The sequence below is a fragment of the Ursus americanus genome, chromosome 6 (genome assembly GCF_024610735.1).
Source record: "Ursus americanus isolate L20-20 chromosome 6, mUrsAme1.1.p, whole genome shotgun sequence".
NCBI classification, from domain to species: domain Eukaryota; kingdom Metazoa; phylum Chordata; class Mammalia; order Carnivora; family Ursidae; genus Ursus; species Ursus americanus.
In genome coordinates this window covers 67,264,035-67,287,510 of record NC_142132.1, presented here as the reverse complement: position 1 = coordinate 67,287,510, position 23,476 = coordinate 67,264,035, and the positions used below count along the sequence as shown (strand labels likewise).

General features: G+C 53.5%; 1 protein-coding gene across 3 annotated transcripts in view; it reads right to left on the bottom strand.

Moving 5' to 3' along the window:
- Positions 1 to 16,770, bottom strand: part of CAPN9 (calpain 9) — a 40,491-nt gene extending 23,721 nt beyond the window's left edge. For 2 of the 3 annotated variants that reach the window (XM_045783615.2, XM_045783616.2), the window contains exons 1-6: positions 16,530 to 16,770; positions 10,817 to 10,886; positions 7,098 to 7,216; positions 5,328 to 5,461; positions 2,263 to 2,431; positions 1,198 to 1,281 (exon numbers count right to left, since the gene is read on the bottom strand). In XM_045783615.2, coding sequence (XP_045639571.1) covers positions 1,198 to 1,281; positions 2,263 to 2,431; positions 5,328 to 5,461; positions 7,098 to 7,216; positions 10,817 to 10,886; positions 16,530 to 16,742 — 789 coding nt within the window. In that variant the 5' untranslated portion in view covers positions 16,743 to 16,770. The remainder of the gene's footprint in view (positions 1 to 1,197; positions 1,282 to 2,262; positions 2,432 to 5,327; positions 5,462 to 7,097; positions 7,217 to 10,816; positions 10,887 to 16,529) is intronic. The other variant, XM_045783617.2, reaches the window with a different exon arrangement.
- Positions 16,771 to 23,476: the final 6,706 nt, after the last annotated feature.

The following is a 23,476-nucleotide window of genomic DNA, read 5'->3' as shown; positions in this document are numbered from 1 at the left end:
GGAAAGGAGCCTATGCAAATACCTCAATTCTAGAGAATCCCCACCCTGAATGCTCTGCTCACAATCCCCTGGTGGGGAGAGAGGACAGGCTTCCTTCTGCACTCCTCACCCCCACTCCTCTGGACTGGGTTACTCAAAGCGTGGGCAGCAACAGGAGAGACCAGAGGAGCTGCATTTGCTACAGACCGGGTTTGAGACTTGTCCAGTAGGAGCACGAAGTGGGCCTTTGGACTTGACTGAACTTGACCCTGAAAGAATGTGGCCCCTGTCTCCTTGTCCTCCTCTTCCATGTCATCCCCTTCCTTTCTCTTTCCCACATGTCCCTTCAGGAGCTCTTGTCCAAACCAGGCACTCCCTAGAAGTCAGAGGGGTGCTGTGTGGGGTCTAGTAGCCCCTGGGAATCAGTTCTACCCTGAACTATGGCTGCAGAGAATGGGACTTTTGATGGTTATTTTTATGTGTCAACTTGACTTGGCCACTGGTGCCCAGATATTTGCTTATACATCATTTTGGGTGTGTCTGTGAGGGCGTTTCTGGATGAGATTAGCATTTGGATTGGGAGACTGAGCAAAGCAGGGGCCCCTCCCCCATGTGGGTGGGCCTCATCTAATCAGTTGAAGGTTGACTAGCATTATAGAAGGTGGAGGAGGGGCGAATTCACTCTCTGTGTCTGACTGCTGAGCTTGGACTTTGGTCCTCTTCTGCTCTTAGACATTGGTTCTCCTGGTTCTCAGGCTTTTGGACTTGGACTGGAACATCCCCACCCAATTTCCTGGATTTACAGCTTACAGATGGCAGATCATAGGACTTCCCAGTCTCTACAATCATGGGAGCCAATTCCTCATTCTCCATCTATTTATCTATATCTATTTATCATCTTTTGATATCTTATTGGTTCTGTTTCTCTAGAGAACTCTAACTACTACAAGAATTAGGGAAGAAAAAAAAAAAAAAAGGAAAAGAAAAAACAAAGCCCAGACTCTCACACCAGCTAAACCAGGTTGGTACTGTGGTGGAATCACATGTTTCTCTCGCTCTCTCTCTCTCCTGTTTGCTCTTTTGGAGTCCAACCTGTCTCCTTTAGATTGAGACCTTCTCTAAAATGTCGGAAGGTCTGTGATGCACTTAATCAGTATAAGGGACTAGCAGGGCTGAGTCTATTCCTGGACCGTGTCCACAGGGGTTCACGTTGCTTACCTGGTCAATTCCTGTAACACTGTAGGCATGGCCCTTAATGAGACCAAAAGGCGTCCGGGCTTCAGATTCTGCAGCATTTCTGATCTAAAACGTGAAAAAAAAAAAAAGCAGCGTTGGACCCATTGGGTAAGCCAAGCCTTCCCTCCCTGCCCAGACCCAGCTCCGTGCCTGGCTCAGCCCCTTCCGCTCCCCCAGGTGAGAGCCATGTGCCTGACACATAGCAGGTAAGTACACAGGACACCCCTAAGATGGTTAGCAGTAACATACAGCAATTCCTAGTCTCTCCCCAGGGTGAGGAGATCCTCCTTCCCAGCTCAGACTCCAGGGAAAAGTTCACTTTTTTGCCCCAACACAGAGCAACTTGACCCCACCCCCCATCACGTAGCCCAGTACAAGATAGAAGCATGATCCCGTACACCATAAGAAGCATTCAACAGTCTCACACACAACTCTATGTCACAAACTTGGAAACACAGAGGAAAGGGATAATTTGGTAGTGAAGAAGATATTCCCGAGGTGAACCCAAGAGGAAACAGAACTTGAATGGGTTCTAAAAACTGAATGAGGTAAAATTATACGTGCATGCGTAAGGACATTAGAGAAAATACTGTTAGATTCCTATCTACTGATGTGACTGTTTTAATGTTAGAGGAAGTAGGAAAAAAACAAGTTTCAGAAAAGTATAGAGTAAGACTCCGTTTAGTAAAATCAAACCAAAATTCTCCTATGGTTGTGTATATAGGCGAATGCCTGTTTGTCCGAGTAAGGAGGGGGGTTTGAAGGGCACACACCAAAGTGTCCCAGGGTGGGACCTGGGCAGGGACATTGAAGTTTGCCTTTGTACATCTCAGGATTGTTCTGCCTGATATAGTAAGTGTGCCCTAACTTTGTAATTTGGAAAACATTAAAACTTTTGTTTTAACGAAAATAAATAAACATTGTCACCCCCCACCCCCACCCCCACCCCCCGAAAGTTATACTCCTCCCCTCCCTGGGCCAGGGCACCTGCTGGTCTGCAGCCCCAGGACAGTGCCGGGAATGTGAACAAGCAAGTGAACGACTTACATCAATGGAGCAGCCCACAAGAGAGCCCCTCTTCAGGGCCTTCTCTAGAATCTCATAGAAGTTCTCTGGAGCCTCTTTAGTTGCAAAGGTCTCTGCTACACCCCCGGTGAAGTCTTCCATGGCCTCGATGGTGCTGCCCCCCTTCAGAGCCTCATAGCTGCCGTTCAGCCTGTCAGGGTGGCAAGGAAGGCGCAGAGACCGCTGCAGAGAACAAGGAAGGCCACCAGGTGGCGCCCCTTGGCCAGAGTTTTTCTAACGCTTCTAAGAATCCTTGTCTCTCCTGGCCTTGCTTATTTTATTGCTCAAACTGTTCCAGCTCCGGCTACTTTCAGCCTCTCCAGCTGGCTCCTGCGTCCCTTTGACATAACCCTATCAGTGTGTGTGTGATCTCCAAGGATCTTTTATTGGATTCCTTTTATTGGAAAAACGGTGTTAGAGACCAAGACCCGTGAAGTAGGGGTGCTTGTTCCTGTGGGGTTGCCATTCTTTCTAGGCCCCCTCTGCTGATAAAGTCAGGAGATGATGTATGTACACTGACCCAGGGTATATACGTGTATCCACCTGGAACCATCTCTATTAAAGAAAACATGATAGCAGCCTGAGTCTCCAGCCTTAACTCACAACCATAGGCATCATTCTAAGCCTCCTGCTTTCACTTCTCTGTACCCTCCTCTCCAACAGTGAGAAACCTAGCTCCACCACCTGCCATCCACCTCCTTAATTGTTCAGCTCACTGCATACATATCAGAATTGTATACACGTATCGTATACATATTGTACATATGTATCAGAATTGTTGTCCTAGCCTCTATGAGAAATCAGCCTGAGTAGAAGGCTCGAGCCTGATTCCTTTTGCTTTTAATCTTACAGACCCCGTTCACGCCCACAGTTGCTCAGGTCAGCTCCTTTTTCTCCTACCCCTGCAGCAAGTTTGCTGCATAAATTTGCAATACAGTTAGATGAAATGCACCGTCTGCATTTCATCCTGGGATTCCTCATCCTTCTTGATGATTTTTAAATCTTCATGCATTAAGCTTCATTCTTTGTGCCATAAAGTTTTATGGGTTTGATAGATGAATGGTGTCATGTATTCACTATTACTGTATCTACAGAATAGTTTCACCACCCTAAAAAGATCCCTTGTGCTCCACATATTCATCCCTACCTCTGTCCTTCCCTCCCCCTGAACCCCTGGCAACCACGGATCTTTTTACCGACTCCATAGTTTTGCCTTTTCCAGAATGGCATATAATTGGGATCCTACGGTAGGTATACAGCCTTTTCAGTTGGGCTTCTTCCGCTAAGCAGTATGCATTTAAGATTCATCCGTGTCTTTTCGTGGCTTGATAGCTCATTGTTTTCATCACTAAATAATGTCCCATTGCCTGGGCGTACCTCCATTTGTGGATCCGTTCATCTTGAAGGACATCTTGGTTGCTTCCGGTTTGGGGCAATTATGAATAATGGCACAATAAACATTTGTGTGCAGGTGTTTATGTGGACATAGTTTTTATCCAACTCATTGGGGTAAAAATGACTTTTTACCAGACTCATTTACCAAGGAGTATGACTATGTTTAGTTTTGTAAGAAACTGCCAAATTGTCTTCCGACATGGCTGGACCATTGCTTTGTCAGCAATCGGTGCTGTAAGTAGGCAGTGGTATGTCGCTATTGTTTTCATTTGCAATTTCCTAATGACAAATAATGTTGAGCTTTCCATGCGCTTATTTGCCATCTGGACACCTTTTTTTTTTTTTTTTTTTTTTTTTTTGGTGAGGTATAGCACAATCATTTTTGGCCTGTTTTAATGACCAAAAATTAAAGCTTTTCTTTTTTTAGGAAGCTCATTCTTCACTCTTTGAGTGAATACCCTTCACCTTGCACTGGATCCTGCTAGCTGGAATTCCTGACTCAAGCCTTTTTCACAGCTGCAGGGGGAAGATTTCCCTGGGTTGGGCTCACCAAGAATGAAGCCATGCCTGGCCAGCCCCGGAGAGCACAGGTGTCAGCCCTGGAGAGGATCCTGCCGAGGTCTCCTGGTGGGGGACTCCACATGGGGTAGAGCTGGGGCTGGGTTTCCCAGCTCTCCTGTGCCCCTTTGCCCACCTAAAGCCTGTCCAGTGGCTCTGAGGAGGGTGTGGATAGACCTAGGTGGTGCAGATGGGCACGGGGGGGGGTAGCATACCTTTGGTTCTTTAATTCTGAACCACTGATTTCAGGATTAATTAAACCTCTAGTTACCTTCACTTAATTTTGCCACTTGCCAAAGTTAGAAGCACAACTATTCTTCCCAGTTCCCATCTCTGAAGACAGGTTTCCCATGGCCTGAAGATCCAGGATGAGCCCAAGAGGGCCTCCCAGGGGAGCACTGCTGTCAGCTGAGCACAGAACTCAGGCCACTGTGGCCTTTTGCTGACAAGCTGATGGGCTGGAAATCGAGAGTGCTGGAGGGAACCGAGGTCATCTGGTACATGATTAAAAATGACTGTTTGAATTCTACTTACCTTGAGCTTCCTCAGCTCACAGCTCCTTAAACCCACAGAGACAGAAATCAGCCTGCCAGGGGCTGGGCGTGGGGGATGGGGAGCTGGAGTTTAGTGGGTTCAGAGCTTCCGTTTCGCAAGTTCTAGAGGTGGGTGCTGGTGAGGGTTGCACAGCAATGTGAATGTACTTAATGCGTCTGAGCTGTACGCATAAAAATGATGAAAATGATACATTTACCGCAGCCCAGATGTGTGAGCCATGACGGTGCTTGGTGGGAAGTTGGGAGAGCCAATTCTGCTAACACATCCAGATTTTCCTCCGCCTACCCTCCCGGCTCTTCAGAAGGCCATAGGGGGGACGTGTGTCACCACCATGCCCAAGGATGGGCACAGCGAGGCCATGACAGGATAGCTGTCCGGGCTCCCTTTCCACCCCCGACCCTGACGGAGCCTCGGGCAGGTCGGCCTCCCCCGGGCCACACCTGTCAACCTGTGTCCCTGCTCCCGGAAACTCTCTGAAAAGGCCCTGGGGGTGGAAACCTGCTTCCTGGACAGGGCCCACCCATGCAGGGGGCACTCACTTGGCGTAGGCTTTTTCCAGCAAGGCGCTCCAGAACTCGCTGTGGTCGGCGGAGTGGAGGAAGATCAGGCGGTCCTTGAAGGTGGGCAGCCGGTCATCGATGACCACATCCAGCCACTCGCTGTGCTGCCAGAACTGTTGGCCGGGGCGGAGAGGCGGTCACGGGGTGGCCCCAGGGGAGTCCAGCCCCATCTGTGAATGTGCATCACCTGCCTCTTTCTCCCTCAGACCAGACTGCCCTTATGGTCTTGAGGAAAATCACATGTGGGTTCCATGATGGAGCCCCCCGGACTGTGTCCACCGAGCCACAGGCTGGTCATCCCACCCTTCCATGGACATCCGCCTGAAGACCCAGTGTGGACCCATCAAAGCCAGGAGCCAGCAGGACAGGGTCACATGTGGACACCGCAGGGGGGCTGAGTTCGCTCTTCTCTCTCCCAAGGGAGGGGCATAGTATGGGGTTTGCTCTGCTCTTGGAACAGCGTGGGTCTCTCTGCCCTTCCATCAACCGGCTGCAAGGTGTCTTACATATTCCTCCCAGGGTCTCCTGAGGCTTTCTTGGGGGCATTTGTGACGTCAGGTTCCACGGAGGCGTTGCTGGGGCAGGCGATTAATGGCCAGGCCTGGGCCTCGGGGCTTCCTGAAGCAGGGGCAGGGTTGGGGGCAGTTCCGGGCTGGCCTTCTAGGGGAGTGTTGGCTCAGGGGATCTTACAGGGCGGCACGGGCAGGCCCCACCAGCTGCGTTGACCTCCCTGCACCCTCACACCTGCACTGTGGCTGCCGACAGGAGAGGAGCAGGAAGGGGGCCTCGCTTCCAACGCCCTACTTCCCAGGTGTCGGCATGTGACTGACAGGCCCCCGACAGGGCCAGCCCCCCCCCCCCCGCCCCCCGGTCAGAGGCAGGGCAGCAGAGCACAACAGGGCACCAGAGTGAGTACCCAGATGCCCGGCCTCAGGAACGGACGGGACGGGGCTGGCCCAAGCGTGGTGGCCTGGGAGGGGAAGGAGGCCGTGCGGGGGCAGAAGTGCGTGCGGGTCCCATGCTGCCTCCTTCCTAGGATCCCTTTTAGTTGTGCAACCCCCACAGGGTAGCTATCAGTCCTTTTTCCAGACAGCATGTGAAACCTGCCCGAGGTCACCTGCAGACGTACGGGGCAGGGCAGGTGTCAGTGCAAGCTCGGGGCCTATGCAGGGACTGTTGGGGAGGAGAGCACAGAGAACAGGGCTGTGAGCAAACTGGAAACCAGCTCCCAGGCAGGCTGTGCCCCGAGGGTGGCTCTGCGGGGGTCCCAGAGGGGCGATGATGTGTGCCCCCCACCCCGTGCCCCAGGGCTCCCAGCCCATGACACTTCCGTGCTTCTGTCCATTTCTACTTCTTACACTCACTCATGTCTCCCAATCTGTATTTCTTCAATAAGGAGGATCTCCCAGTTTATGAGAAATAATCCAGTCCCTGGGAGGTAGAATTGTTTTAGGCCATTTATGCTAAAAGCACGAGCTATTCTGAAGACTAAAACCCGTCAGCGTGGACCTCCAGACTTGCCACAATCGTGCTTGAAGTCTTACTTTGTATTTTCCACAAGGGTTCACCACGGGATGCCTATGCTGCCCTTCTCATGCGTTTAGAGGCGACCCCGTGGGGCAGGTTTGGGGTGCAGCTTTCACACAGATAAGGGCACATTCCCTCCAGGATCACCAAGCAGCTGAAGAGGCTCATGGTGTCATGCTGGGCCCCAAAGAGCTAACGCCCCTGGCCAAGTCTCCCTCTTACCTGGAAGTGGAATATTCCAGCATAACCGGCTCCAAAGCTTTGGTCCTGGGGGATGACTCTAGCCAGAGCTTTCTCATTCAGTGTCAGGGACGCAATGGCAGCTAATAGCCAGCAGTCGCCTGCAAAAGGAAAGCCATCCATCACGGTTTTCATTGTCAATTCACAGTGAGTGGGAAAACTCTATGCCAGAAGCAGGGGGTGCGTTTCAGATGTGGCCACATCTTTTCTGCATTTAGGAAAATGGACAGAATACCAACAAATACCTCTGTCCTCCCCTTCTGCCTCCCTTCCTGGCTCTTCCTGTGCCCGGTTTACGATGCACAGCTGTTGTCTGAACGATGTCATTGGATATGATTACTTGGCTTTCAGACATATGCTCCATTGTGCTCAGCCCTGTGCAGTTCCAGAGGCTTCCCCGCCAGCGCGCCAAGGCTGCAGGCGTTAGTGTCAGCGGAGCTGGGTGGGTAGGCATTTCGTAGCTGCAGCCCAAGAAATGGGGGTCCTCAGAAATAGCCCCTCGTGGTGCCTGGGGAGGGCGTTTCTGGGACTGAGGCCTCCCCACAGCACAGACTCGGCTGAGCTAGAGATGAGAACAGCTCCCGTTATGTTTCATTTTCCAGATCTGCTGACTGGTCTACTGATTCCTGCCGCTGTGACTTCACGTGGACACACACAGAGGACAGCTCCTAAGGGAAGCCAGACAGCAGACAGCATTTATCTGTGCTGTGCCAGACTCTTGGAAACAGCCACTCGCCTGGCCTGCGACTGGGACAAGCGCCCCTCGTCATGGCTCCCACGACCTACGTGTGTGAGCGGATACTTGCAAGTTTCCATTTCTCCAACAGGACCTCTCTGTGTTACCCCAGATCTCTTTGTTGGCAGTAGGTGACACCACCGTCATTGGAATTCAAGACCCTGGCACACTCAGCTCGGCTTCCTCGGGGTTCACATTTCTGGAAAATACCATACAGCCCATGACCCCTTTGTGATTGTTGTGCACAGACAGGAGCGACTCGCAGAGAGTGTAGCATCAGGAAAGCTCCTTGCAGAGCCGCCCTGCTTCTGGCTTTCCCTGGGGTGTCGTCAGTGGGGCCCATGCCACTGGCTCCTCAGCAGCAACAGCTTTTTGCAGCCCGGGGTCTGGCTTTGGGGGAGATGCTAATGAGAAGGGACACAGAATCTTCCAAGATTTGTTCAGCAGACATCCCTGAGTGCCTCCTGGGTGGAGGGGGGGGGGAGGGGGCGGTCCCTGCTCTCAGCTCTGGGGTGGAGGGGCCCCCTGCTATGTGCTGACCTCCTCCCCACTTTTCTTCAAGTTACAGCTTTGCCCAATGCAGGAAAATGCATTCCTTTTTTCTTTCTTTCTTTCTTTCTTTCTTTCTTTCTTTCTTTCTTTCTTTCTTTCTTTTTTAAGATTTTATTTATTTATTTGACAGAGAGATAGAGAAAGAGCACAAGCAGGCAGAGCGGCAGGCAGAGGGAGAGGGAGAAGCAGGCTCCCCACTGAGCAAGGAGCCCAATGCGGGGCTCGATCCCAGGACCCTGGGATCATGACCTGAGCTGAAGGCAGGCGCTTCACCGACTGAGCCGCCCAGGAGCCCTGGAAAAATGCACTTCTTTTCCTAGAGTGCAGCAGCTCGTGTCTACTCAGCAGGGAAGGCCCTGAGCTTTTGAAGGGGTGGGGGATTCAGAAGCCAGTGCTACTCATACAATTTAAAGCAAAGGAAAAAACTCAACAACAAAGCAATATTGCTTTATCTCTCTGCTGGGCTGTGTCGATGCATGGCATTGTCATAGCAACGCTCTGCCCAGGAGAGGACACCCTCTGAAAGTCGGTTCGTCGGGCAGCTGGGTGCACAAGGGCGTGCAGGGAGGGCAGGCGACAGTGGTGGTGTTCTAGCTCTTATTTTGGGTGTCAGGCTCACAGCTGTTCAGTTTATTGTTATCCCTCCTGGCTTATACAGATGTTATGTACAGTATTTGGAAGTAATAAAAGTGTTACAAAATGGGGGCTCAGTTGGTCGAATGTCTGCCTTTGGCTCAGGTCATGATCCTGGAGTCCTGGGATCGAGCCCCATGTTGGGCTCCCTGCTCAGCGGGAAGTCTGCTTCTCCTTCTCCCTCTCCTCCTCCCCCAACTCGTGTTCTCTGCCTTTCAAATAAATAAATAAAATCTTTTACAAAAAAGTGTTACAACATAATAGTTATAATCAACACCAACTAAGGTTAAATATGCAGTTGTAATTCCAAATAGATGTTTGCACTCATGCCACAAACCAAAACTTTGAAACGCAAAAGAGCCTGTACGATACCTCTCTACTGGATAGCAACATAGGGATGGGGGCGGGGGCCGGGAAGGGAGGCAGAGGAAGAGTCTGGAGGGAGAGACGAGAGAGGAGTTGAGGACGGGGCAGACAGTGTCCCAGAGAAGGCTTACCCCCATCAAATGAAGATGAATCCAGATGTAATTTTTTTCAAAAGGTCAAAGTCCTAGCTAGGATGTGTAATTCTATTATCTGTACAGTTAACCCTTGAACAACACGGGCGAAGGGGCACTGACCCCCCACGCAGTCTGAAATCCATGCATAACTTTGACTCTCCCAAAACTTAACAGCCAGTAGCTTGCTGTTGACCAGAGCCCTTACCAATAACACAGTCAGTCAACATGCGTTCTGTATGTTTTGGGTATTCTGTACCGCATTCCTACAACAGGAATGCAGCGAAAGAAAACGTTAGCAAGAAAATCATAAGGAAGAGAAAATCCATTGACAGTAAGATACTGTGTTATCCAAAAAAAAAAAAAACCCACGTATAAGTGGACCCCTGTTGTTCAAGGGTCACCTGTGTCATGGATCGATCTATCGATCTATCATCAACTGTGGTCACTCTAGGTCCGCGGCTCTGGGTTCTGTGTTTGGGGTAGCTGGCTCGCGAGCACGAAGGCTGCGGCATGACCCGCGGCAACCATTAGACCCTCGTGCTAATTCGCTGTAGGCCGGGCCTCGTAAGCTTGTCGCTCCACTGGTGGTTTTTTCTTTTCTAGGAGTTTTTGTTGTTGTTTGTTCGTTTTTCATAGATAGAATAAAGGTAAACCCAGTCCAATTTTGAACTAAATCCTGAAAAGCAATTTAACAGACTTAGGGGTACTCTTAGGTCAATTTTTAGGAAGGAGACTGTGAAGCTCCTTGGGGAACCCCACAAAGCCTGAGTCCCTGGGGGGCAGTGTGGCGTAATGGTTAAGAGCAAGTTCAGATCCTGACTGCCTCGCCATCCCCTCTGTGACTTATGATGCTCAGCCTCCCTCAGCTTCAGTGTCCCATCTGTAAAAAGGGTGACTGGGAAGATGACCCGGGACCGAGTTACTGCTTGCAAGTACTAGCCGTGTCACGTGCAGGGAGCCAGACCGGGCGCCGCGGCTCTCTCTGTTCTCTGTGAACTGAGCCCCACGCTGGAGGCACATCCGTCCCCAGGGGCACGAGAGTGCGAGGAGCCTGGAATCCATGAGGCTCCCTCTGGGGAAGCAGACTGGCAGACTGGGAGGGAGGAGGGGAAGAAGTAGCAGGTGGTAGCAGAGATGTTCCCCCAGACCCTGTGCCCTTCGGGTTTCCAGGGGTCCCTTGATGCTCTTGCCATGGTGGCAGCTCAGAGACCCCGTCCTGCTGGCCCCCCGGGGTGCTCGCTCCAACCCCCCTCTCTCCGTGCTCCATGCCTCACACTTACCAAGCTCCCCCTGGCAGATATCTGTCCTGGTGGCCCCTCCAAGAATGAATTCTGGGTTTTTCACTATTTCCTGGAAGAACAAAGGTGTTACTGGGCCAGTGTGATTGGAGCGGGCTCAGGGTCTCTCTCCTTTCTGGGAGCAGAGGGTTTTTTCCTCTATTTGATTCTTTTCCCGTGGAGGGGTGCCACAAACTTGGGCCTGTCTCTGGTAGACGGCAGCCCCTGGGGAGACAGCCTGCCTTCTGGGCAGCCCGTCAGTGCCAAACAAGCAACTCCGGCCATGCTTGGCTGCAAAGCAGGACCATGAATTGAAGATTCCCATTGCCACTCAGGCCCTGGGCTAGCAGTTGGGGCAGGGTGGGGGGGACATGAGTTCAAATCCTGTCTCCACTCACGGGCATTATACCCTCTGTGGGCTTCAAACTCTTCATCTTAAAATGAGGTAATACATACACCACAGACCAGTGCCTGGGATTAAATACAAATTCATGCTCACCCACCCAACTTCTTTCTTTGTTAAAATACGCATCGTGTGTATGTATATATATATATATATATATATATATATATATATATATGCATATATATGTCTACACATATATACACTATACAGTGGGAGATACGTGCATATATCTCTCATGTGACTTTACCTCAGTGCATTACATATATTTCATTCTATATTACACATAATTGTATTATTATGTGTACATAATTTCTTATATATACATATGTGTAGAAAGAGATACGTATAAAGCATTAACAGAAAGTGTTTGAAAGCAATTATATAACGTTCATATATTCTTTGCATTTTGCTGAGGCAGGAGTCTCCATTCCTGACAGGGACCATGGCAAAGAACAGGAGAGAGAAAGGCCCTGCCCTCCTCAGCTGCTGAGTGACTGGGGACCAGTCACAAACCGGTGCACGGACATCCACGTTCTGGAGTGGCAAGTACCAGGATGGAAGGTGTTGGTGCGGAACGGGGCTGTGTGAGCTGGAGCAGTCAGGGAGGGCCTCTCAGGGACCAGACAGTTGAGTAGGGAGTCATGTGAGAGTCTAGGGAGAGGAAACAACAAATCCTCAGGCATAGAGGAAAGCTGTGGCACACAGCAGATGCTCGGTCATTTTAACAGGATCTGAATGCAGGCTGAGGAAGGGGTTTTTCCCACCCCGTTCCAGAAACAGGACTGGAGGCAGAAGTCCTGACCAATACGTGGGTGGATGCCCTGGGGGACAGCTCTGCCCTGAACGGTCTTCCTCAAGCTCCCCAGGACCCTACTTCTCCTCTGATCCGTGTCCCTGCTCATAGCAGGAGGATGGCAATCTCTTTGTAGGAAGGGGCATTTCTTAAGACAAAGAGCCAAAGTGTAAAATGAGGCACTTGTTGTGCAGCCGCCAGGATGGGCCGCCTCGTGGGGGGTTGGACACCCCCAGCATCTGCCCAGAGAGCACCGCGTGGGCTTGTTTTTCCAATATCTCAGTAAACGGGTCAGGAGAATTGCTGAACCCTGTGCCGTCAGCTCACCACAAACCCAGGTGTGGCAGAGGTCCCACCGACACCCCAACCCCGCCCTTAGCTCCCGCCCGTAGCCCGGAGACAGGAGACTCGTCACTGGATGACCCTTGTCTCCCGAGTGGCAGGCAGGGCCGTGGATGGGGGTGGGGGCAGCTCCTCCAGGCCAGTCTCCTGGCCCGTGCAGACCCTTCACATGCTCTCTCCCTGCTCCTCTGCCCAGGTGTTTGCAGGTGGCTCTGGGCCACACCAGTGGGAAGGTGCAAACCAGCCCGGGAAAGTGCGCTCCCTGCCGGAGCCCACCCCGATCAGCACAGGGGCTCTGGGCGCGCCATCTAGCTTCTCCAGGCTTTGTCTCCCTCTTTCAAGTGAGGCACAGACCACCTTCCTCCGTCTTAGACGTTCGGGGCTGGGTGCACATGTGTATTGGAGCCCCTGCCCTGAAGGGCGGCCCAGGAGTTCCCATGGCAGCCAGCCCCTATGAGGGGAGCAGGGCTCTAGCCGGCCAGACTCCCACCGCCACGGCCCTCATCCCCATCGCGGATGGAAAATGGGCTCTGAAGGCTGGCAGATCCCGCCCCGCAGGCTGTGGCAGATGCTGGGCCTCCCAGAGGCCAGATGGGCTGTGGGCGAGGAGCCCCACCCCCTACTTGCGACCCTCCCCTCCCCTGTCTTCGGCTGGCCCACCCTGCCAACTGCGCCAACTGTGCCCAAAGCTGCCACTGCCTCTCGGCTCCATCTTGCAGCTCGTCGTTTTTGTCCAGGAGAGTTTTATCAAATTGCATCAAACTGTGGATGGATGGAGAAAAATACAAAAGGAGAAAACGCAGACACTCTCACCAAGTGAACAGAAATTAGCCATCCAGTGTGAAGTGGTGAGATCCCCAATGTCCCCGGCTGCGTGGCTGATACAGGGGTCTGTCCAGTGCTCCTGGGAGCCAGTGAATCCGCGCGCCATCCCGGGGTTTCCTGAAGGGGTCACCCGAAGGGGCGGCCGCGCGGCCACCAGCCATGTGGCCATGTATGCTGACAGATGTGGGCCTCACGTGCAAGGCATGTGTGGCTTGCGTCTGTATGGTCCGTGCGTCCGTCTCACATGCACATTGGTTCTGAGGCATTGCATTCGTGCCTGGGCAGCCCGCGTGTGTGGACGGCCCAGGGGTACATTTGTTCTTAAGGAATGCTATTTGGGGGCTTGAGGAGGAGGGCTGCCTGTCATGGTCCTGTGACAGGAAGATCAGAGGAGTCTCGACCAACCTGAAGTGAACCCAGCCTGAGGACCAGGTGTCCTGGAATGTTCCCTCTTGGGGCCTGATCAGTTCACTTTGTGTGTCATCAGGGGCTCAGCCACGCACACAGACGTTACTTAGCCATTAAGTTGAAAAGGGAAAAGCCGCATTTCTAACGAGTTTGGAGAGGCTGGGCCCTGTGATTGACAGCTGTGTGCTACCCAGGGCTGTGAAGGCCTGGGGGGTGTCCCTGGAGGCACAGAGGGAGCAGCAGGCCCAGTGCGCAGGGCAGTCGTGGCCACGGGCCGCCGTGTACACAGGCCGCCAGGGGGCCCTCAGCCTGGGCTAGAGGGGTACGAGCATCTTCAGCAAAGGTGTCCTGGGTTTAGGCTGAGAAGTTAGGGAGGGCATTGCATAGAAGAAAGGAGAAGGATGCAGACAGACAGGGAGTCGAGGAGAAAAAGGCCGAAGGAAGTGCTTGTGAGCTGAGAAAGTCAGACTGTGGCCCAGGAAGCCAGGCCCTTGGCTGCCTGGTGGCTCTCTGTACCCCAGACACGCTCCTCCCTTCTCTGACACACAGTCCTTTCCAAGAGGCCCACTGGAGGGGATTTCACCTTCTCTCCCAGCAGAGCCTGTCGCCCCACCCCCACTGCAGGGCCCCAGGTGATCCCCCTCAGTGCTGAGCTCATGGCTCCCTGGAGGGCGAGCCTGGATGGCCGCTGCCCTCTGCTGTCCCCTTGAATGTTCTGATCCCGGCTGCGCTGGTGCTCACTCCCCCGCCTGCGAGCACAGCTGTGTTTGACAAGAAGGTGGTACTGGGGAGGGCACCGCACCCCACGGTCCCACGGGGCAGCTCTGCACTTTCTCCCCGACCATGTACCACTTACGTGCGGAGCAGACATGCAAACCGCGCCCAGGCCATAAAGGCCTTCTTGAGGGACACGGGCAACGCTTAGCATTTCCCTCCTGCCACCCGCCCACCCACTTACCAGGGACCCTGGCCCTCCGTCATGCAAAAGGAATCTCAACCCTCACCCCCACCCAGCCCCTTGTCTGCTGATTTCACACTGGTCTGTAAGAAGTCTGCAAAACCCCTGGCCCCTTGGATTGCAAACAGATAGGTGTGTTTCTGGGAATGAGGACAGGAGGGACAGTCTCAGTGTCATGCAAAGTGAATGGCAGAACAGATGCTGGGAACAAATCCATAGGAAGGACAGCAGCAGTAGACCTGAGTTAGAAATCGGTCTGCCCTTGGCTGGGGGTGGAGGGGCCCGAGGGCACAGCGATTGCGAACAAAAGCATCCTCCACGCTGGCCTGTGTGCATCCAGCTTTTATGTTGGAGAAATTCCAACTTTGGCAAAGAGAGGGTGAGTTGTACGAGACAGCAGAATTACACATTAAGCCAGGGGGTGGCAGTGCAGACCGCAAGCCAGGGCACCGTCCTCCACTGGGGAGCGGCCGGTGTCTGGTTACAATGACAGTAGTAGCGACCACAGTCCCGGACACTCATTTATGGGCTCTTTTCTGCCTCCTCTACACGTTAACACGGTAATCCCTGCGACAGGCCTGCAGGGCCAGCAGCGTTATGACCCCCCCTTTTGTGGAAGAGGAAAGGCTCTGTGTGGCGCACAGCTCAGACCCCCCAGCAGCGGGGAAGGGTTGGCTCGTTCCCTGAGAAAGCTACCTCTTCCAAGGTCATGGCTTTCCGTGAGGGGCACAGACACAGGTGACGCTGTCACCCCTACACAAGGCAACTCTGAGGGTCCATCCCAGCTCTGGGGTGCCCCATGCAGCTGGCTGAGGCCTTTATGGGGCCATTTATGGGGCCACATCACAGCCCAGAGGCTCGTCTGCCCACTCCTGCTCCCTGTCCTTCCGCAGGGGTTGATCCTGAGAGGGCGCGGGTGATAAACTGATAAACGTCCTGCGGGCACTGTTTGTGTGGGGTCTGGAGAGGAGGTCCTGTAGCCGTCGGTGGCACTGCTCTGGGGGGACACCCGTAATAGCAATCATGGCATCCGCTGCCACTGGCTGCAGACTGTTGGGGTACATCGGATCTACACTGCCCGTTCCTGCATCACAGGTGAGGGGACTGAGGCTCGGAGACGTTAGTGCCAGGACCACAGTCGTGGGACAAATCAGTGGGAGGGTGGGACCAGCACTCAGGGTCTCACCTTTTGTCCAGCCCTCTTTGCGCTCCCCTTGTCCATAGCAACCTGTCCCCACAGGAGCCGCCCCCGGGCTGGTTCCCACCGGGAAGGAATGACAGCCGGCATCTCCGGCATCGTTCGGGCAGAGGTCAAGGCCGGACTAACCCAGCACAGCAAATATTGACTCCTTGTTCGAGGCACCAGCTGGCGCCCCTGGGGACCATCCCCTCCAGACTGTCAAGGGTGGGGCAGCTCGGACACCGGCTCCCCTCTGGGAAGGGACATGCATGGTTTGGGAAGAGAGACCCTGCTTCCCGAGTGTTCCATCCATCACGTGTGTGCTGAGCGCTTGCTGCATGAGTGTCCATCCACACTGAGCATCCGGGGCTGCAGCCAGAAACTCCCTGGCACCCCACATGCCTCCCAGCAGCCTCAGCACACGGGGCCAGACTGCAGCCCACCCAGCTCTCATGTTTGCCTTTGGGTTCCCATAGAACGTGTCATCTGAGACTTGTCTCCCACTCACCACTTAATGACAAGCCCCTCTCTGGCTCAGGGTCCCAGTCCCGGGCTCACCTCAGTGGGAGTCCGAGAGCTGGGGGTGGGGTGCAGCCAGACACGCTGGGCATGGCCCCGGAGCATCCCTGGCCTGCTGGTGAAGCCCCCTGCATGTCACTCCCTCTGCAAACCGCACAGCATCTCGAGGGTAGATTTGGCAGATGAGTCTGTGTGTAGCGCACGCCCCCCGCCCTCCTTCTCTTTGCTCGCCTCTGCAGCGCCCACACCCTGCCTGCCACCCCCACCACTTCCTCTTGCACTCACCCCGGGCCGTTTCCACACAAAGGGGATCTGGGGCCTCTCGCTATAGAAGAGAGAGGAGTTGTTGGCTGGGAAGTCTGGATCCTCAAACAGGACGCCCTTCTGTGCGCACTCTTGCCTCAGTTGCTCGAAGCTCTGGCCTGAGGAGTGGGTGATGCGGGCATCCTTGGGAACTGGGTGCTTCTGGGGCCCTGGGGCCCGATAGAGGTAAGGCATGGCCGCTCCCCTGCTGGTGGGCTCGGTCCGCAAGATGAGCGTGCTGGTCAAGAAGGAGCCAGCTCAGGGAAACTGGGGCTCGGTGGCCCTTGGCCTCTTCCTGTTTGCCTGGGAACCTCCCTGCAAAGACTGATATGAGGCACACCCTGATGGCAAACTGTAGAGAGAGCTCTCTGCCCTCCCAGGGGCTCCTGCAGACCCAGAGGGAGCAGTGAGCCTGGGCCGGTTCCAGGCAGAGGCAGCAAACTCTGCTCAATGCACTGGGCAGACTCCGTGGGAGAGAGAGGATGGCTTCATGGGAAAAGAGAGCAAGAAAGCACATCAGTCTGGGAGGCGGCAGGCAGCATTTGCTTTGCGGGAGGAGCGATTACTGTGTGGTCTTGGATCACATCTGAGGTCAGAGAGCTGCAGGGTTTTGTAGTTGGAAGGGAGCTCGGTGAACCGTCATGGCACCTATTACAGGGACAGGGCTTACCCAGCTCGCTCTTGGACCGCCTCACTTTGATTTACAGCAGAGGTCCACAAACTTGTTCTGTAAAGAGCCAGTTGGTCAATATTTTCGGCTTTGTGGGCCATACGGTCTGTGTTGCAACTACTCAACTTTTTGGGTCGTAGCGCAAGAGCGGCCGGGGACGCTGTGTGATGAAGCAGCATGGCCGTGTGCCAATAAAACTTTATTTACAAAACAGATGGGCTGGCGGATGTCGTCCAGCCGGAATTTGGTGACTGACCCCTGATACGGGTGTGCTCATAGAGGACGTCAGCTCCTGCTCTAGGGTACAGGCGCCTCTGTTCTCCAACATTCCTGGCAGTAGGTGTTGGGAAACATTTGCAAAAGCAGATATCGTATTAGTAAAATTCTGTGTCCTGTAAAACTTTACAAACAGGATTTCACATTTGAGAAGAAGTGAGGTCCAGAGGTTGGAGGCAGTTTAATAGAGTATTAGCCCCCGTGTGAAGCCCCTGGTCTTCTAAGCACTTTACAACGATATCGCTGCGATTCTCGAACTAGTCACAGTGGCTGTTGGAGTCATGGGGTCTTGAGTTAGTGGGTGTAGTTAAAAGACATGAGTTTTGGGGCGCCTGGGTGGCACAGCGGTTAAGCGTCTGCCTTCGGCTCAGGGCGTGATACCGGCGTTACAGGATCGAGCCGCACATCAGGCTCCTCCGCTATGAGCCTGCTTCTTCCTCTCCAACTCCCCCTGCTTGTGTTCCCTCTCTATCTCTGTCAAATAAAATAATAAAATAAAATAAAATAAAATCTTAAAAAAAAAAAAAGACATGAGTTTTTATAGGGCCTCCCAGTTCCCGGGAATGTTCTTAGTTTCACACTTCCTGTCGAGTGTATCCTGCACACGGTTTTACAGAGAATGTGTAGACATCGAAGTTGGTGACATCTGGGTTGAATTCCCAGTTTTGCCTGGGGTGCTTTGGGCAAACAGTCTGTGTGTGCTTTCTTGGTGTGAGTCAGGACAGCGGGTCTCCTAGGGCTGCAGGGGGACTATGGGATCAAAGCAGCTTGTGGAGTCCAGCATATACAGGGTCGGGAGCTGAGGATTCCTCCCACCCCTGTCCTCTCTGTCCCCCGCCCCATCCCACAGACACAGCTCTCATGACCCTACTGCTAAGCCTCTTTTGTTGTGCCTCTTTGTTTGCACAATAAAGGATTCTGGAATGATTCTGTGCTAGAAACAGTGGAGTCCTGTGTCCCGCTGCCCTACAGACAGCTCTGTTTACAAGTGATTAAGGACAAGAGCCAGGCAGACAGGTGTGACAGCAGGAGGGCCATCCATTTCTGGATCATTTCAAGAAAATGATTAGCAGCCCAGGTTTCTGAGGATTTCCCCCTCAGATGCCCCAGTGAGAGAGAAATGGAACTTGAAGTGAAATTCAACACCGTGGAGAGTCATGAAGGGTCCACTTCATGCTGGACCTTCCCCAAGCTCCAGGAACGTGTGTCCTTATTCTGTTCCCATTACAAACGCCTCTCTGGGTAGAAGTCTCTCCACCTGGTCTCTCCTGTGGACTGGAAGAACCAGCCTTGTTCCTGAAAGCGTATTCTAGTTACCAGGAAATCGGAGACTGCATTGCCATTTGTGACTACTGTGAAAATTCCTCTGAGTGGGAAATGCACTGAAAGCATTTAGCAATCTGCAGCCTACTGGGGTTCACCTTGCACCCTGCTCCCCAGGCCCTGTACAGCTCCTCCACGAAGTCCCCCTCACACACCCTAGGAAACGCTCTGAACACCTTGGAGGGGAAGGTCCATGGGTTTGCCGGCGGGAATGGGTGCATTTCCTGTAATGAGGTCTGTCTGCTTGTCACAAGCCTAGAGAGAGACATGGGTGGCTTCCAGCCCTGTGAGCCTCACGGGGACCATGCATCATTAGAGCTGTATTTCCTTCCCCTTGACAGAACAAAGTGAATTCTAGATTAATTGATCCTTACCACGGCCTCATGGGGCCTACTAGTCCTTCCCCTCCCCATCCTGGCCTGCACAGAATATGTCTTGTTTTCCTTTCTCCGCAGTAAGCCCAGGTGGGTTTGTGCGCAGGGCAGAGGGATGCGAGGATCAAGCCTGGGTGGGTCTGTGACACCTGGGGGCAAAACTCGAGAACCAACCATCTGGACCCTCACCCAGGTGCAGCCACTTTGCCCGAGGACTCCAGTGGGCTTGGATGTCACAGCAGGGCAGACGGACTCTCCCTCAGGAGGACCTGCCAAGCACAGACCAGACCCAGTCCTGCAAGGGGAATTGTTCTGTGTTCCGTGCCTGGCTCAGCGGCGCTGGGTGCTGCGTGGAGAACGGCTGGGGCAGCTGGAGGAAGAGCCCCGAGGGGAGGGGAGCCAGGTCTCGAGCCCAGGTGTCCAGGGGAGAGGGGCCACGGCTTACGGCAGGTGTGATAGGAGAGCGGGAGAAAAGGGGCAGATTCTCTTAGCAAAATTACTGTCAGGGCTTCTTTGTGGGGCGCTAGGATGGGGCTTCCTGCTCCCAGACCTGAGTCCAAGGACAGAGGAGGGACAGACCTGCAAGTTCAAAACTCCGGATATGTTGGGATGAAAATGCCCTCCTGGGGCGCCTGGGTGGCTCAGTCATTAAGCGGCTGCCTTCGCCTCAGGTCGTGATCGCCGAGTCCTGGGATCAAGCCCCGTGTCAGACTCCCTGCTCAGGGGGAGTCTGCTTCTCTTTCTCCAGCTCCCCCCTGCTTGTGTTCCCTCTCTCACTGTGTCTCCCTGTCAAATAAATAAATAATATCTTAAAAAGAAAGAAAGAAAGGAAGAAAAAGACAATGCCCTCCTCATTGCTGGTGGGAGGACAGAGTGTAAACTCTCATAAACTTTTTGGAGAGCAGTTGATTAAAATCTATTAAAATTACAAATGCCCGGAACCCCCCTCCCAAGCCAGCTCTTTCCTCCTAGCAACTTCTCCTGCAGATAAACCTGCACCCCTGAAAAGTGAACGTTGTACAAGCTTGTTCACTTCATTGCAACACTATTTATACTTTAGAAAACAGTTGAGAAGCACTCAGGGCCCACTCTTATGGGCCAGCATCAAAAATTACGGCCCAGCTAACCGTGACATGGAACACTGTGTGGCCACAGACGGGAACGAGGAGACTCCATGGTGACACGGATGTTTGACTGAAAGGTCCCCGTGCAGCGTGGCGTGCAGAGTCGGCCACCGTTTGTGAAGTAAGGGGGGAGACAGTATGCATTTCTAGCTGCGTAAGAAGCTCTTAGAAAATACAAAAGGCATTAGCAAGAGGATCCCCTCTTCTGGGGATAGACTGCGTAAGCAGGGGCTAGGGTGTCAGGGAGATGTCTCTATGTGACTTTTGATACTATTTTATACTTGTGACCTTATAGACGTACTCAGATGAATTTCTTTCTAAGTTTGAGATGCCTGGGAGACAGCCAAGGTTGAGGTCCAGGGGGCGGTTAGCCAGCAAGCCAGGCTGCAGACGTGGAGAATGCCCCTGTCCCCCTCTCCCAGCTACTGAGTCCTTCCGGCCGCAGGAACCTGGCGTGGTGCCTCCCAACAGCATGGGATGCTCTCCACTCTCCCCCTCCCAGCTCTCCTAGCAACTCCCTCCCCACACTTGACCCCTGGTCCCCAACACGTGACACTCACAGTGTGTGCAAAGGGGCTTCTACTGTAAGTGCCGGGGCCGGGACGGATCTCAGAATTCATGCAGCGCATCCCACGTGTGCAGAAACGGAATTTCCTCTCCTCTGATGCCCATGCCCCCATGGCGCAGGGAGTTCCAGGCCAGTTTTAAGTATTGTTGGCTTAATCACTCTTTAGGCCAAAACTGAGTCCTCTTGAGGTAAGCACTGTCTCCAGTGTCTCTGCCCCCGTCCCCTTTTCTCACCGGGGGGCACAGGGAGATGGGCCTCCAGGGGGCCAGAACCAGACCAGAGGTCCCCAAGTCTCCTGACTTGTGGCAGATCTGTCCTCCACCCCCAGCCCCAGGGGGCTTTCTCTCTAAGTTGGGAATGACTCTCGTGTCACCGTAGACTTTACAAAGTCTAGCTTGAAGCTCAAAGATGTCTTCGTTCTAGAGGGGCTCTGTGTCTCCTCCCTTCATCTCCCCTCCAAGAAGTCTGCGTGCTTGCAAAGGAAGCTCAGGAGTGGTGGTCACGAGTGCCACGCCCATTTCCTAGAAGGTGGGGAGCTAGTGTTCCCTCTATCACCCCCAGGTTCACACTGGGAAGCCTGGGGCCCAGGTGTGACTCCCACTTCCTACCCCAGATGCGTCCTCCCCAGAACAGCCCTCATTCCACCATCCAGCTACCCCCCTCCATCCCCAGTGGGCCACCCACATCGGCATAGCATCACGGGGCAGGAGGTCACCTTCGGGCACCGGGCCCAGATCTTCCCCAGGCGCTCTGCCCAGTCTTTGGCCTCAGCTGTCTGGCTGCAGAGAGCTGGAAGCTTGGAGACGCACACTCATCAGCTACTGATGGTTCCCCTCCGGTTTCCCGGAGCTGCCCAAGCTGCCTATGCTTCCCTCACCTGCAGGCTCGCTTTCTGGCTCGATTGTGGGATACGGTTTCCCCCAAGGCCCCAAATAAGCACTAGGCTCCTGCCCTATGGCCCAAGGTGACAATTTGAAATTGTCTTTGCATTCCTGAGGGGTTTCACTCTTTAAAAATTTCAGCGTGGGGGTGCCTGGGTGGTGCATTCGGTTAATGGTCCAACTTTTGGTTTTGGCTCAGGTCGTGATCTCAGGGTCGTGAGATCGAGCCCCATGTGGGGCTCCATGCTCAGCATGGAGTCTGCTTAGGACTCTCTCTCCCTCTCCCTCTGCCCCTCCTCCCCACTCTTTCTCTCTCAAATAAATAAATAAATCTTAAAAAATTAAAACAAAATAAAATAAAATTTCAGTGTGGAAGAAAGACCAATATTCCTGGCTTCCTTCTGCTGACCCTCTGGGGCCTCTGTCCCTGCAGTTTGGTCTCATCCCAAGACGACAGCTTCACTGGGCTCCCTTGGGGGCTGCAGGTTGAGGCCGTGCACAGATCCTAGGATGCCTCGAACCCCAGGCACAGCAGAATGGAAATTCACTCTCCGTGGTTTAGCCTGCAAACGTTCTAACTTGACTTTTTAAAAACTACACATCTTGTTGCCTCTTGCTCTGGAGTCCCCATTCCCACCCAGTAGTAACAATGGCATTTAAATTTTGCCATATGGTACCCTCTTTCATTTTAAAATAGTCTCTTGCTCTGTCAACTAGCAGTCCCTTCAGAGCTCAAACACCCCCTGAGTCCATCCCTCCCCACTGGGCGGTCTTCCTCTCCCTTCTTTCTGACAGTGGCACTTGGAACAGGGGCTCTGACTTATCCAGGGCATCGGGGCCTCTGGGCCTCTGGGAATTCACCTCTTTCCTCACTGTGTTTGCTGCTGAAGGCTCACAGCCAGTGTAACCTGTGTTTCAATTTCTTATCATGCAGTTCACTGGGGGGCAGCATGGCTCCAACCTCTTTCCCTGATGGGAGCCCCTCTGCTGGGGTCTCTCTGGGCCCCCTCAATCTCTGGCCCTTGGTTCCCTTCCCTGGCTGGGCTCTCAGCTCCGCAGCCTCCCTAGCACATCTCCTGCCTGCTCAGGGCAATGCCTGGGAAAAGTGACTCTTGCTTCTCGGCCACACCCCCGCCCCCAACAGTGGAGATTGTCATGCTGGGGCTGTGCAGCACCATTTGAACACCCTTCTTCCAAACTAGAGAGTTTCCCATTTCATAAATTCCATTTTCCCAGGGATGAGAGCAGACCTTATTCCCAGGTCTTCCTGGCTGCCAGGGGCTGCATGACTCAGGCTCTGCTCCTCAGATGCCCCCTTGTGAGATTGATTCAGAGTGAGAGGCAGAGAAGCAGGAGAGCAGGAAATTGGTTTGTGTGTTGTCGGTGCAAGGGGTTGGCCTGCATGCCAAGCTTTTGGTGTCTGCTCGACGGCATCCTGTGCGAGTTTCTAGCATGTTTGGCCTGAGGAACAAGATCTCTGCCAGCGAGTGACCATGAAAGGGCCTTTCTCAAAAGCAGCCTCGGATGGCGCTGGCTTTGTTCTTCCCCATCCTGAGTCTCTGGCTTCCCTAGAAATGGTCATCTCCCTCTACTTTAATAAATGTTCTTCTGCTCCAAGTAGCAACTGTTGGCTTGTGGCTAGGAATCCTGGGGCCTGTGGGCACCCTTGGCTTATTTCCAGGTGATGATCTTCAGGTCCTGGGACCTGAGCGG